The sequence below is a fragment of the Oncorhynchus masou genome, chromosome 29, assembly GCF_036934945.1.
Source record: "Oncorhynchus masou masou isolate Uvic2021 chromosome 29, UVic_Omas_1.1, whole genome shotgun sequence".
In the NCBI taxonomy this organism is placed as follows: Eukaryota; Metazoa; Chordata; class Actinopteri; order Salmoniformes; family Salmonidae; genus Oncorhynchus; species Oncorhynchus masou.
Genome location: NC_088240.1, coordinates 85151850 through 85168099, shown reverse-complemented (window position 1 = coordinate 85168099; position 16250 = coordinate 85151850). Strand labels below are relative to the sequence as shown.

Below are 16250 nucleotides of genomic sequence, written 5' to 3'. Positions count from 1 at the left end.
ATACTTACGTAGATAAGGTATTACTGTTTTTTAGGGGTTAAAAATGTTTAAAAAAAAAACTTTTCACTGTCATTATGTGGTATTGTGTGTAGATTGATAAAGATTTAAAAGAAAAATCTATTTCAGAATAAGGCTGTAACGTAACAAAATGTATGAAAAGTCAAGGGGTCTGAATACTTCAGGAATGCACTGTATACGGTTTTTCATTGAAACAAATATTCCATTCTATTTTTGTGGGAGGGGGGGGTAGATTTAGGCACTCTGTGCCACTACTAATACTATAACACCATGGAAAAGCTGATAGTGAAAGCTTTTCCCTAAACTAGTATTTCACTGCCTCTCAAACCTGATTCTGAGGTCCATTCTTCCTCGCTGGGACTGTCCTCACAATCAGAGGGTATGATCTTAACTGCTCAATTAGGCTGCTTTGGCCCTTAGAATGTCCCTGGGTTAATTGTCTGGGAATCTACATGTCTGTCATTCAGCATTGTATTTCCCTTTAAAGTAGCCTAACTGCACAACGTTGTCCTGAGGCAGCAAAATGAAAACTACATTTCATCACATAAAACAATGTCCTCAAATGTATGGGGGTGGGGGTTCTGATGACTGAGGGTAACGATGAGCAGTGGAGGGTTGTATTTTAACAAGGCAGAAATTATCAATTGATATAACTCACACATGCATAATTCACTTTATAGGTCAATATAGAGGACAAATCTCATGGTTTAGTAAATTCAAGCCTTTCCAGGTCAACCATCTGCTAGCTACAGTATCCACTGTGTTCTGGAGAGAGATTGGCCTCCCAGGCAGTGGGCCACTCACTGTGTTCTGGAGAGAGACTGGCCTCCCAGACAGTGGGCCACTAACTGTGTTCTGGAGGAGACTGGCCTCCCAGGCAGTGGGCCACTAACTGTGTTCTGGAGAGAGACTGGCCTCCCAGACAGTGGGCCACTAACTGTGTTCTGGAGAGAGACTGGCCTCCCAGGCAGACAGTGGGCCACTCCCAAGTGGTCCACTAACTGTGTTCTGGGGGAGACTGGCCTCCCAGGCAGTGGGCCACTAATTGTGTTCTGGAGAGAGACTGGCCTCCCAGGCAGTGGGCCACTAATTGTGTTCTGGAGAGAGACTGGCCTCCCAGGCAGTGGGCCACTAACTGTGTTCTGGAGAGAGACTGGCCTCCCAGGCAGTGGGCCACTCACTGTGTTCTGGAGAGAGACTGGCCTCCCAGACAGTGGGCCACTAATTGTGTTCTGGAGAGAGACTGGCCTCCCAGGCAGTGGGCCACTCACTGTGTTCTGGAGAGAGACTGGCCTCCCAGGCAGTGGGCCAAACACAGAGACAACAATGTTCCTTCCATAGAAATAGAATCATAAAACATGTATATACCAGGTAAATGAATCCTTTCCATTAATGTGGATAGACAGATGAAACCAAACAGCACCAACAACGCTACAAACATATACAACTATGCTCCCTCCCTCCTGCACAACACTCCACTTCCCTCAACGACTAACATTTGACCTTCCCTCGATGGAGAGTTTGACCTGCTGAGTTATAAAAGAGGGTTTTGGCAGAGTCAAAGGGGGTTCCTCGTCCGCCCTCTCCGTCTGATCTCTCTCTGGAGCAGACCACCTCCTCTTACGACCCCAGGGTTTTTCTCTGTCTGCCTCACCCACTTCTGTCTTGAGGGGCGGAGGGAGCATGGGGCTATTCTGTTCTCTCTCTCTCATCTCTCCATTGTCTCTCCCTATCATCTCTCCATTCCCTGAGACAGCCTGCAGGTCCGAGGTGCTCCAGGGTCCAACTCCAGTTCCGTAGACCCCTGGTCCAGATCCGGGTCTCAGTCCAGATCCTGTCACCTGGTCCACACAGCGGGGGACGTCCCTGTCCTCCTTATTCAACCTGTCTGTTTTGGCCACTTGCACCAGGAAGACACTGTTGCAGCCTGCAGCATTCAAACTGTTCCTAAAGTCCTTGTCCATACTCTGACCGTCTCTCTGACCGTCTCTCTGACCATTACTCTGCCTGTTCCCCTGACTGTTCCCCTGGCGGTGAGACCCCTGTGTGATGTCCCCAGTGTTGTGGCTGTGCCTCAGCTTGACCTCGTGACCCTGGCTGTTGTGGCTCCTCCCAGACAAAGAGCCACCGCTGCCCCTCAGGCTCCTGAGGGTCAGGGAGACACACACGTCCCCAACACACAGCTTGGCACAGCTCAGCTCCAACAGCTGAGTGGTCCGGCCAGGGCAGCAGGACGACCAGCCCTGGCCGAACACAAAGAACGGGTACTCTAACAGCACCTCCACACACACCTGCAGAGGAATACAACACACAAAGGATACACAATAAACTGTTATTGGCATAAACATTGACATTAGGATGGGGTTATGGTAGCCTGGTCTTAGATCTGGTGGGGCTCTTTTCAACACCATTGCGGTGTGAGAATGAGTGACAAGGCGTTGGCAGGGTAGTACAAACAGACTGGCAACAGACTGAGTCTAGGGGAATGGAGACAACAACAAGCATCGCAAGCTTACCTGTGCTTTGTGTTCCCCGACACCGAACTGTATGATGACAGCGTTGGGTGTCTGGCCCGTGTCGATGCGTTCCACAGTGCTGGAGTCAATCTTCAGCTCACTGCTGATCTCAGCACTCTGGATAAAGTCCTCCGTCTTCAGGTCCTCCACTCGCTTCAGCTCCCCATCTGCCAGCTGGATGATGGAGCCACGCATGAAGAACGGAGGGAGCGTGGTTGGAGAGGAGGAGAGTGAGGGGGAGGCCTGGACAGGGGCTGGAGCTAGGGCTGGGGCAGGGGAAGAGGAGAGAGTGGGGGTGGCCTGGACAGGAGCTGGAGTGGAAGAGAGGGAAGAGGAGAGAGAGGGGGAGGCCTGGACAGGTCCTGGAGCTAGGGCTGGGGCTGGGGAAGGGGAAGAGGAGAGAGAGGGGGAGGCCTGGACAGGTCCTGGAGCTGGGCTGGGGCAGGGGAGGGGGAAGAGGAGAGAGAGGGGGAGGCCTGGACAGGTCCTGGAGCTAGGGCTGGGGACGCCACCACATTAGCAGGTGTGTTAGACGGGATTTGGATGTGTTGGATGGGTAGTACTTGGGCCTGGAGTACAGCAGGGGACTGGTGGTGGCTGTCCGACCCCAGCATCTCACACTTGGACAGGGACGCGGTGAGGTAGGTGTGGCGGGGGAGGGATGCGGTAGCTGGAGCCAGCTGAGAGGCGGTGGTGCTGGCCGTCCTGGCGGTCACCGAGCAGGCAGCCTCGAGGTCCGTAGTGGTGGTAACTCCATTAACGGGTACCAGGAGAGACTGGAGGGACTGTCCGTCCGGGATGACCAGGTGCTGCGGCAGGGTGGCGTAGCTGACGCCATGCTGGTTACCTGCCCTGGCGATGTAGCCGATGATTGGTGCCTGGGTGGTGGAGTACAGGCTGTGTACATGCTCGTCAGAGTGGTGGGTGGTCTGGATAACCGTGTGAGGGACAGAAGAGAGCTTCAGAGCCTCAGAGGAGTTGAGGGAGGTGAAAGAGGAGGTTCTGGAGACAGGTTTCCTTAGACAGATGCCTCCTCCCTCACTGTGTATTCGTGATGGGTGGACCTGGACCGTGTCCTGCTCAGCACCACTGGTAGGGTGAGGGTGGGGGTGGGGGTTGGGCTGGGCGTTTGCTACCAGCACCAGGGAGGTTTGTAGTCCTGTGGAATCCTGGGTAGTGTAGTCTGCGGGAATGAGGATGTGTCGAGCTTCATATCCATGGTGAACCTGCTGATTGTTCTGGTTAGAGTAGGAGTTTCCATTGATGCCAGCACAGCTCTGTTTACCGAAACTCCTCTCCAGCTCTCCATTCAGCTGCACCACCTTCAAATCAAATCAATCTTTATTTGCCATATCCACAGGATACAGTGTAGTCTACACTGTACAATGACATGCTTACCCACAAGCTCTCCTCGCAAACAGTTCAACATCTAAAAATGTCTTCAATAGAAACCGATGTAAATACCTTGGTGTGTCCGCCCTCAGCTCTGTTGACCCCTAACCCATCCGCATACTGGACCAGCACCTGGGAGGGGGCGAGGGTGAGGGTGTGGGGGAGGAGGCCCACCCCAGGGTGGGTGTGGAGCTGGAGAGGCTGGAGGTGACCCTGGGTAGGGGAGGTGACGGTCAGAGGGCTGCTGCTGTCCAGCTGGATGTACTGGTGGGTAGTGGTGAAGTGGGTCCCTCCAACAGACACAGCCAGGTCAGACGGCAGACCTATCTGGACCTGGTTCTGCTGGTCCCCAACCTTAACATAACATAACAGCCAGGTCAGACGGCAGACCTATCTGGACCTGGTTCTGCTGGTCCCCAACCTTAACATAACATAACAGCCAGGTCAGACGGCAGACCTATCTGGACCTGGTTCTGCTGGTCCCCAACCTTAACATAACATAACAGCCAGGTCAGACGGCAGACCTATCTGGACCTGGTTCTGCTGGTCCCCAACCTTAACATAACATAACAGCCAGGTCAGACGGCAGACCTATCTGGACCTGGTTCTGCTGGTCCCCAACCTTAACATAACATAACAGCCAGGTCAGATGGCAGACCTATCTGGACCTGGTTCTGCTGGTCCCCAACCTTAACATAACAGCCAGGTCAGATGGCAGACCTATCTGGACCTGGTTCTGCTGGTCCCCAACCTTAACATAACAGAGTATTTCATTAATCGCCCCAAAGGGGATATTTGTTCGCACCAACCAAAACATAAAAAACACTCATAATTATACAGTGGGGCAAAAAAAGTATTTAGTCAGCCACCAATTGTGCAAGTTCTCCCACTTAAAAAAATGAGAGAGGCCTGTAATTTGCATCATAGGTACACTTCAACTATGACAGACAAAATGAGAAAAAAAATCCAGTAAATCACATTGTAGGATTTTTTATGAATTTATTTGCAAATTATGGTGGAAAATAAGTATTTGGTTACCTACAAACAAGCAAGATTTCTGGCTCTCACAGACCTGTAACTTCTTTAAGAGGCTCCTCTGTCCTCCACTCGTTACCTGTATTAATGGCACCTGTTTGAACTTGTTATCAGTATAAAAGACACCTGTCCACAACCTCAAACAGTCACACTCCAAACTCCACTATGGCCAAGACCAAAGAGCTGTCAAAGGACACCAGAAACAAAATTGTAGACCTGCACCATGCTGGGAAGACTGAATATGCAATAGGTAAGCAGCTTGGTTTGAAGAAATCAACTGTGGGAGCAATTATTAGGAAATGGAAGACATACAAGACCACTGATAATCTCCCTCGATCTGGGGCTCCACACAAGATCTCACCCCGTGGGGACAAAATGATCACAAGAACAGTGAGCAAAAATCCCAGAACCACACGGGGGGACCTAGTGAATGACCTGCAGAGAGCTGGGACCAAAGTAACAAAGCCTACCATCAGTAACACACTACGCCGCCAGGGACTCAAATCCTGCAGTGCCAGACGTGTCCCCCTGCTTAAGCCAGTACCATGTCCAGGCCCGTCTGAAGTTTGCTAGAGAGCATTTGGATGATCCAGAAGAAGATTGGGAGAATGTCATATGGTCAGGTGAAACCAAAATATAACTTTTTGGTTAACAATTAAACTATCGTGTTTGGAGGACAAAGAATGCTGAGTTGCATTCAAAGAACACCATACCTACTGTGAAGCATGGGGGTGGAAACATCATGCTTTGGGGCTGTTTTTCTGCAAAGGGACCAGGACGACTGATCTGTGTAAAGGAAAGAATGAATGGGGCCATGTATCGTGAGATTTTGAGTGAAAACCTCCTTCCATCAGCAAGGGCATTGAAGATGAAACGTGGCTGGGTCTTTCAGCATGACAATGATCCCAAACACACCGCCCAGGCAATGAAGGAGTGGCTTCGTAAGAAGCATTTCAAGATCCTGGAGTGGCCTAGCCAGTCTCTAGATCTCAACCCATAGAAAATATTTGGAGGGAGTTGAAGGTCCGTGTTGCCCAGCAACAGCCCCAAAACATCACTGCTCTAGAGGAGATCAGAATGGAGGAATGGGCCAAAATACCAGCAACAGTGTGTGAAAACCTTGTGAAGATTTACAAAAAACGTTTGACCTCTGTCATTGCCAACAAAGGGTATATAACAAAGTATTGAGATAAACTTTTGTTATTGACCAAATACTTATTTTCCACCATAATTTGCAAATAAATTCATTAAAAATCCTACAATGTGATTTTCTGGATTTTTTTTCTCATTTTGTCTGTCATAGTTGAAGTGTACCTATGGTGAAAATTACAGGCCTCTCTCATATTTTTAAGTGGGAGAACTTGCACAAGTGGTGGCTGACTAAATACTTTTTTGCCCCACTGTATAAAAATAATACTACTAAATAATTACACAATAAATACCAGTGTTGGGGAAGCTAATATGAAAGTATAGTTTATCAAGCTAACAATTACTTCACTCTGGAAGAAGTTACGCTACATTAAATCTAGCCTTAAGAAAATATAGTTATAGTTTACTTGAAAAAGTAGTTGACTACTTTAATGATGCATTATCATATTGAAATCTGAAATGTCATAGTCTAGAAATTGCAAAAACAGATCACAATCTAGTCTATTATACACACAAATTATGTTTTAAGTGAGAATTGGGCAGGTCTGACACAAATTGTCTTCCCATAATTTAGTTAAACTACATTTTGCAATATATTGCTGGTAGTTTAACTTACTAATTGACTACATGTAGTTCACTACTCCCAACACCGATATACGGTGCCTTTGGAAAGTATTCAGACCCCTTGACTTTTTCCACAATGGATGAAATACATAAAAATCTGATCAATCTGAACACAGTGAACACAATGACAAAGCAAAACCAGGTTTTTCTACATTTTGGTAAATGTATAAAAATACATGTAAAAAAATACCTTATTGTGTGTAGATTGATGAGGGGGAAAAAAAACAATTTTATATATTTTAGAATAAGGCTATAACGTAACAAAATGTGGAAAAATTCAAGGGTTCTGAATACTTTCTGAATGCATACACAATAGACACACACCTTGGTGGCCTGGGAGATGAGGGCGGTGGTGTAGCAGTGGCCGTCCAGATGGTGGCGCTGTTGCCCTGTGGAGGCGGCTACACTGGTGGCAGTGGACTGGATGATCTGAGAGGAGATGTAGCCAGTGTACGGCCCCGAGCTAATGAACTGGAGGTTAGGGGCCAGCTGGGCGTACTGGATTGTCCCGCCCTGTTGGCTGAGCCCCACCCCAGTGGGGTAGATCGTGGAGAGAGAGGACAGGGGGAGAGCAGAGGGGGATGAAGAGGAGGACGAGGAGACATGAAACCTGGGGCTGGGAGTTTCTGTGGATCTGCAGCGTTCGCTGGCTACATTGGCCAGCCAAGCCAGGTTCTCTGTGTGTAAGGTAGTGTCTGCTGAGGCTGCTGCTGGTACCACCACAGGCCTCTGCTCCAGAGCCAGGATCTCAGCTGCTGCTGGTACCACCACAGGCCTCTGCTCCAGAGCCAGGATCTCAGGATCCTCTGCTCCAGCTGGATCTCAGCTGCTGCTGGTACCACCACAGGCCTCTGCTCCAGAGCTAGGATCTCAGCTGCTGCTGTTACCACCACAGGCCTCTGCTCCAGAGCCAGGATCTCAGCTGCTGCTGTTACCACCACAGGCCTCTGCTCCAGGGCCAGGATCTCAGCTGCTGCTGGTACCACCACAGGCCTCTGCTCCAGGGCCAGGATCTCAGCTGCTGCTGGTACCACCACAGGCCTCTGCTCCAGGGCCAGGATCTCAGCTGCTGCTGGTACCACCACAGGCCTCTGCTCCAGGGCCAGGATCTCAGCTGCTGCTGGTACCACCACAGGCCTCTGCTCCAGGGCCAGGATCTCACGCTTCTTTGGAGGTAGACAGCCATGGCTCCTCTCCTGGTTGGATTTCATGGTTGGTTTTCACTCTTTGTTTGTCTCTCATATAGGTTTTTTGAACCTACTGTTTCTCTCTCTCTTTGTCCCTATCTCTGTTTCTCTTTCAATTTCAATTCAATTTAAGGGCTTTATTGGCATGTGAAACATCTCTCTCTCTCAGTGTTGTCGTGGGCTCTATCAGGTCTCTTTCAGGTCTTCACTGTGTGACTGTGTGTCCTGGACTCAGTAGTCTAGAGAGGGCAGAGTGACGCCCGCCAGGCGACAGAGAGGACGACTCCATGGACTTCATGAGGAATCATCTCTGACTAACCACCAGCCTCCACAACGTCCGCCAGCTGTAAATCTGGAGACAGAGGAAGAAGAAACACAATTGTTATGTTCTAGCATGTAGAAACAACAGAGAAGAATGATGGCTGTACATTTCCAACATGCTTACTCTCTGTGCATGACACACGTCAAAGGATATATGCAATCATCACATTCCATATTTTAACGTGCGCCCCTGCAGGCATGAGATGCGGGTGAGTAGAGAGTGAGAAAGAGGGGTGGACATGTAACGGGCTTGAAGCGCTGAACACCATGAGTTTAGGCTGTTACTAGCATCAGACCTTTACTTAAACACAGAATACTTTCAGGAACAAAACAATAACATTATTAACTGATTCTGTCAGGATTTGGCCAGGGTTGTTCCGGGTTTTGGTCACTAGATGCCCCCATTGTGCTTTTTGACCTTATGTTTTTTCCCTTGTTCCCCATTATTATTTGCACCTGTGCCTCGTTTCCCCTGATTGTATTTAAACCCTTAGTTTCCCTCAGTTCTGTGCTCTGTGTTTGTATGTTAGCACCCAGCCCTAGTGTTCTGTGTATTCTTGTCGATTCCGGTGGATGCTCTTGTGGAATTCTGTTTTTGTTTTTGAGGATCTCTTAAGGCTTTTTTGTGCTATTCCTACCATCCTTTGGATTTACTATTTTTGTATTGAAGGACTTCTCCTTTTTACTTTATTAAATACACCGTCTTAAGTACTGCTGTGTCTGCCTCATCTTCTGGGTTCTGCTGACTATTCGTGGCTCAGTTGGTTAAGTGACTGTTTCTCACTCCAGAGACCCAGGTTCGTAACCGGGTCCTGACAGATTCTCAAGATTTGAAAATAACAGTTCTGTTCCGGAACACTAGAGATCTCTTTAGTTGCTGGTTCTATTTCTGTTACTTGAATTTTTGTTGTTTTTTCACAGTTTTTGGCTCTGTTTCCTGAACTGGTACCAACCCCTGCTTCAATGACTGAGTGGAAAAAGGTAGGTGTGAAAATCAAGCCAGACACCAGATCCAATGACATCCTGGTTGTTGTTCTGTGTGTATTTATATCCATTTTTTTTTGCCCTTTTTCTCCCCAATATCCTGGTTTCCAATTAGTAGTTACAGTCTTGTCTCATCGCTGCAACTCCCCTACGGACTCGGGAGACGAAGGTCAAGAGCCATGCGTCCTCCAAAACACGACCCAACCAAGCCGCACTGCTTCTTGACACAATGCCCACTTAACCCGGAAGCCAGCCGCACCAATGTGTCAGAGGAAACACCGTACACCTGACGACCTTGTCAGCGTGTACTGCGCCCGGTCCACCACAGGTGTCGCTAGTGCGCGATGGGTCAAGGACATCCCTGCCGGCCAAACCCTCCCCTAACCCGGACGACGCTGTGCCAATTGTGTACCCCCCATGGGTCTCCCGGTCGCGGCCGACTGCGACAGAGCCTGGACTCGAACCCAGAATCTCTAGTGGCAAAGCTAGTGATGCAGTACCTCTTAGACCACTGTGCCACTCGGGAGGCCTGTGTGTGTGTATTTATGTGCGTGCGTGTCCATCCATTTCACCCAAGTCACTCCTCATTGAAATGATAATTTGACAATCACATCATGATGTTCTAGGAAGTCATGTTGTATTGTGTATATTACCCCCTGCCTCACATCTACATCATCTACACATTTAACAATAAGCATACAGGCAACCGGACTGAAGACCTCAGTGAAACCCCATGTGTGCCTGATAAAGCCTGCTAGATGTACCATTCTATATCTATAACAGAACAGCCTGATAAAGCCTGCTAGATGTACCATTCTATAACAGAACAGCTGAATAAAGCCTTCTACATGTACCATTCTGTATCTATAACAGAACAGCCTGATAAAGCCTGCTAGATGTACCATTCTATAACAGAACAGCTGAATAAAGCCTTCTACATGTACCATTCTGTATCTATAACAGAACAGCCTGATAAAGCCTGCTAGATGTACCATTCTATAACAGAACAGCTGAATAAAGCCTTCTACATGTACCATTCTGTATCTATAACAGAACAGCCTGATAAAGCCTGCTAGATGTACCATTCTATACCTATAACAGAACAGCCTGATAAAGCCTGCTAGATGTACCATTCTATATCTATAACAGAACAGCCTGCTAAAGCCTGCTAGATGTACCATTCTATATCTATAACAGAACAGCCTGATAAAGCCTGCTAGATGTACCATTCTATATCTATAACAGAACAGCCTGATAAAGCCTGCTAGATGTACCATTCTATACCTATAACAGAACAGCCTGATAAAGCCTGCTAGATGTACCAGAGGTAACAAAGGAGAGGTGCAGCTGAGAGGCAAGAGAGGAGATAAACAGAGAGGCAGGAAGAAAGGGAGAAGGAGAGGAGATAAACAGAGAGGCAGGAAGAAGGGGAGAAGGAGAGGAGATAAACAGAGAGGCAGGAAGAAAGGGAGAAGGAGGGGAGATAAACAGAGGCAGGAAGAAAGGGAGAAGGAGAGGAGATAAACAGAGAGGCAGGAAGACAGAAAGCATGATGGCAGGCAGGGAGGGAGAGATGCAGCGAAAAACATGGAGTGACAGAGAAAGAGGGAGGGGAAAAAAAGAGAGAAAAACAAAGCGAGAGGGAGGGAGAGAGGAAAAACAGAAAGTGGCAGAGGATGGGAGAAGGAGAGAGAAAGAGAGAGAGAGAGAAAGAGAGAGGGGAGGGAGAGAGAGAGAGAGAGGGAGAGAGAGAGCTGCTTTTCCTGACCCACATTAAGCGGTGCCTGTAGCATCAGAGAACCATATCGCCTCCACTTCACGCAGACATTGTCGATTAGCTCCACACAGACACACACGCTACGACACTGCTACAGCACAACCCCATCACCATAGCAATCCCATGATAACACCACGAGGACAACACCACGACAACCCGGGCCTTGACAATGAACACTGCGGTAACACAAAAACAATCTCTGAGGCATGGTTACAGGAGAGTCACAACACGGAGACACCATGTCCCACTTTCCACTGGTGTAAAAATAGTCATCTGTTTACAGTCCAACACACACACACGCACACACACACGCACACGCACACACACACTGCCCCACAATGCTAAAGACAACCAGAGGATCCCAGCACCTTTGGACAACTCTCCTGTGCTCAGCTATATGAAGAGTCTCTCCTCACATGCCCCAGAGGCAGCAGACACATCCTGAATGGGAACAAGCATTGTTCCATTCAATACCACTCACCTTACCTCACCTCACCTACCTCACCTCAACTCACCTACCTCACCTACTTCACCTCAACTCATCTCATCTCATCTCACCTCAACTCACCTCACCTACCTCACCTCAACTCACCTACCTCACCTACTTCACCTCAACTCATCTCATCTCACCTCAACTCACCTCACCTACCTCACCTCAACTCACCTACCTCACCTACTTCACCTCACCTCACCTCACCTCACCTACCTCACCTCAACTCACCTACCTCACCTACTTCACCTCACCTCACCTCAACTCACCTACCTCACCTCATCACATCTCACCTTACCTCAACTCACCTACCTCACCTCAACTCACCTACCTCACCTACTTCACCTCACCTCATCTCACCTCAACTCACCTACCTCACCTCATCTCACCTCAACTCACCTACCTCACCTCCCTCAACTCATCTCACCTACCTCACCTACTTCACCTCACCTACGTCACCTCACCTACATCATCTCACCTACATCACCTCACCTCATCTCACCTACCTCATCTCACCTACCTCACTCACTACCAATGACTGGCTATGTCCTAAATCTGGGTTTGGTGGATGCCAGGACAACACTACCTGCTCCAAGTTTGGTGGAGGAGGAATAATGGACTGGGGCTGTTTTTCATGGTTTGTGCCCTTTAGTTCCAATGAAGGGAAATCTTAACACTACAGCATACAATGACATTCCAGACGATTCTGTGCTTCCAACTTTGTGGCAACAGTTTGGGGAAGGCTCTTTCCTGTTTCAGCATGACAATGCCCCTGTGCACAAAGCGAGGTCTGTACAGAAATGGTTTGTCATGATCAGTGTGGAAAATGTTGACTGGCCTGCACAAAGACCTGACCTGTACCCTATCGATCACCTTTGGGATGAATTGGAACGCCGACTGCGAGCCAGACCTAATCGTCTAACATCAGTGCCTGACCTCACTAATGCTCTTGTGGCTGAATAGAAGCAAGCTCCTGCAGTAATGTTCCAACATCTAGTGGAAAGCCTTCCCAGAAGAGTGGAGACTGTTATAGCAGTAATGTTCCAACATCTAGTGGAAAGCCTTCCCAGAAGACGGGAGGCTGCTATAGCAGCAAAGGGGGGACCAACTCCATATGAATGCCCATGATTTTGGAAGGAGATGTTCGAAGAGCAGGTGTCCACATACTTTTGGTCATGTAGTGTATCTATATGATGGCATTTGGGATGCAGGCACTCACTGACATGGATAGCAAGCAGCACAGAAACCAAGGAGGAAACCTTCTCCATTTCCCACAGTTATTATTATAACCTTGAGACCAACAAACACACGGCCAGTAAGATAACACTGATGAGAACGCTCATGTACTAAACCACAGTCCACAAATACAGGAAGCTCTTTGGGTCCTTTGGCTAGGCAGATCTGGAGAGGGACGAGTTGCGTATGGCACCCTATTCCCTATATAGTGCACTTGACCTTATGGGCCATGGTCACATTATGTACATTATTCCCAGAAATGAGCTTTGATGACCAAATAACAACCAAACAACCAAACATTGACGATGAAACAACATGTTGCCTTGCTGTGTTTCTGTCACCTGACTCTGTTGTTGTCACAGAGACTACACTACATATGACTGACTGAATGGCTGGCTGGCTGGCTGACTACCTGACTGACTGACTGAATGGATGACTGACTGACTGATTGACTGACTGAATGGCTGGCTGGCTGACTACCTGACTGAATGGATGACTGACTGGCTTACTGACTGACTGATTGACTGAATGACTGGCTGGCTAACTGACTGATAGACTGGCTGGCTGAATGACTGAATTAATGAATGACTGACTAACTGGCTCGTTGACTGAATGAATTAATGACTGGCTGGCTGACTGACAATGACTGGCTGGCTTGCTGTCTGACTGGCTGACTGACTGGTTGACTGGCTGAATGATTGACTGGCTGACTGACTGGTTGACTGGCTGACTGACTGGTTGACTGGCTGACTGACTGGTTGACTGGCTGAATGATTGGCTGACTGGCTGAATGACTGACTGGTTGACTGAATGACAGGCTGACTGACAATGACTAACTGACTGTCTACACTCTCCATCAGATATTATCTTTCCCCCACAAATCTCCTATAAATGTACCAAACACAAGGTTAACCATCTGTGTGTGTCTGTTGGGCTACGAGTTTAAATGCTCCAAATAAACTCCTCCATTCCCTGACTGACTCTCCCTTTAAAAGGCGGACCAGGAGTGGAAAGGGGATTCTAATGCTGTGTTCGTCACCAAGTGGGAGGTGGGAATTTACAAAGTTGGATGCATTCACATACTTTAAACAAGTTTAAAGAAAGTCGATTGGCTAATGACCAACAAGCTGCGTAAACCATGAACTAAAAGTACAGCTATCGCGCTTATAAACAAATTATAGTGTTAAAAAACAACAACATATTAACAGATTGATTTTTATTTTTGAAAAGTTTTGTTGTTGCAGTTAAATACCCAAAATGCTGTTATGAAGGTCACTTCCTTGGTAGGTGACGTCAGAGGTCAGCATGTGGGTGAAGTGGCAGCTCAGGATGACAGATGAGTTTTACACTAGTAATTACCGGTTGGAGGGCCGTTCAACTGGATTTTTCCCAGTCGTATGTGGTAAATTCCCATTTAGTTATGAACGCAGTATTAGCGTGAGAGAGAGAGAGAGAGAGAGAGCTGTGGCTAGCTGGCTGTTTGTCTTCTTTTCACAATGACTCCAGCGTCCTGCATCACTCATCTCCTCACTAAGCTAGCTCACACAATGTTAGACGACAGACAGACGCAGACAGAGAGGCAGAGACAAACAGAGAGGTCAGGAATTCCCATGTAAACAAGCAAACACCTCTATCTACAAAACCTGTATGACTTGGCTCTTTTGTAAATGTATTTATCGTAATGCGATCCAAAGCCAACCAGATGCAGTGTACGTTCTGTAGCCTCTAGGGGCATTACTGGATGAGGGAATGACAGTGGTGATGAACGCATGAGTGGAGAGGACCAGGGTCCAAAATACTATGCCACAAATCAAGAAGAAACGAGAAGAAACACTGCCTTTGCCGAGGGAGAGGGGAAAAGCTTACCAGGCTGTACACAGCCACAGCTGGCAGAGCATTGTCAGACTTCCTCTTGCCTGTGTAGCTTCTACACTACGTGTTCCTATAGGGAAATCCTCTTTCTCTACGTCTCCTTTGTGCAGGTCTATTTTTCAGAGCCAGCCCTGCTTTCCTCCAGGCTCCAGGTAGGGTCCGTCCGGGAGAGCGGGTGAACATGTACACCCAGCCGTAAGGCTCTGTGATGAGCCAGCGATAGAGGAAGTCCCCCTGGTTGAAGAATCACATGAAGTCCTGCGTGCAAAGCTGCTCCAACGTGTGTTATGCAAGGCAGTCAGCCCTCTCTCTCTGTCTCTCCCTTTCTCCCTCTCTGTCTCTCCCTTTCTCTCTCTCTGTCTCTCTCTGTCTCTCTCTCTGTCTCTCCCTTTCTCTCTCTCTGTCTCTCTCTGTCTCTCTCTGTCTCTCCCTTTCTCTCTCTCTGTCTCTCCCTTTCTCTCCCTTTCTCTCTCTCTGTCTCTCCCTTTCTCTCTCTCTGTCTCTCCCTTTCTCTCTCTCTGTCTCTCCCTTTCTCCCTCTCTCACTCCATCTCTCTCTCATTCGGTCTGTCTCTCTCTCTCTCTCCCACGCTCCCTCCCTCCTTTTCTCCCAGTACTCCAGTAACATAGCTCCTCCCACAGCCAGCCGCATCAGATATTCATTCAAAAACACATTCTACTTGGCTGAGCGCCCAGACTACGCTCACACACAGAGAAGGGAGGAGGTAGAGAGAGGGGGAGGAGGCAGAGAGAGAAGAGAGGGAGAGAGGGAGGAGGCAGAGAGAGAAGGGAGGAAGAGAGGGAGGAGACAGATAGAGAAGGGAGGAAGAGAGGGAGAGAGGGAGGAGGCAGAGAGAGAAAGGAGGAAGAGAGGGAGGAGGCAGAGAGAGAAGGGAGGAAGAGAGGGAGAGAGGGAGGAGGCAGAGAGAGAAGGGAGGAAGAGAGGGAGGAGACAGAGAGAGAAGGGAGGAAGAGAGGGAGGAGACAGAGAGAGAAGGGAGGAAGAGAGGGAGAGAGGGAGGAGGCAGAGAGAAGGGAGGAGGGAGAGAGGGGGGAGGAGACAGAGAGAGAAGGAAGGAAGAGAGGGGGAGGGGATAAAAGAGGGATGGGTGGAAGATAGAAAGTAAGTGAATAGCTTGTACAGACAGACACACACACACACACACACACACACACACACACACACCAGACTACGCTCACACACGAAGGAGGGAGGAGGGAGAGAGAGGGCATCTCTCCCCAGGCCTCCCCTAGCTCTCCCCAGACCTCCCCTAGCTCTCCCCAGACCTCCCCTAGCTCTCCCCCAGGCCTCCCCTAGCTCTCCTCCAGACCTCCCCTAGCTCTCCCCAGACCAGGAGAGAAGGAAGGAAGAGAGGGGGGAGGGGATAAGAGGGCATCTCTCCCCAGGCCTCCCCTAGCTCTCCCCAGACCTCCCCTAGCTCTCCCCAGACCTCCCCTAGCTCTCCCCCAGGCCTCCCCTAGCTCTCCGCAGACCTCCCCTAGCTCTCCCCAGGCCTCCCCTAGCTCTCCCCAGACCACCTCTAGATCTCCCCCAGACCTCCCCTAGCTCTCCCCAGGCCTCCCCTAGCTCTCCGCAGACCTCCCCTAGCTCTCCCCAGGCCTCCCCTAGCTCTCCCCCAGACCTCCTCT

The 16250-nt window shown here is 49.0% G+C and overlaps 1 protein-coding gene across 1 annotated transcript; it reads right to left on the bottom strand.

The window, feature by feature from the left end:
* Positions 1-1045: 1045 nt before the first annotated feature.
* Positions 1046-15194, bottom strand: LOC135519799 (ataxin-1-like). Its single transcript, XM_064945011.1, is given in 8 exon segments — positions 1046-2309; positions 2535-2949; positions 2952-3856; positions 3999-4280; positions 4498-4548; positions 7059-7529; positions 7568-8273; positions 14596-15194. Coding segments are annotated over 7 exon segments (3309 nt in total). The 5' UTR covers positions 7946-8273; positions 14596-15194; the 3' UTR covers positions 1046-1502.
* Positions 15195-16250: the final 1056 nt, after the last annotated feature.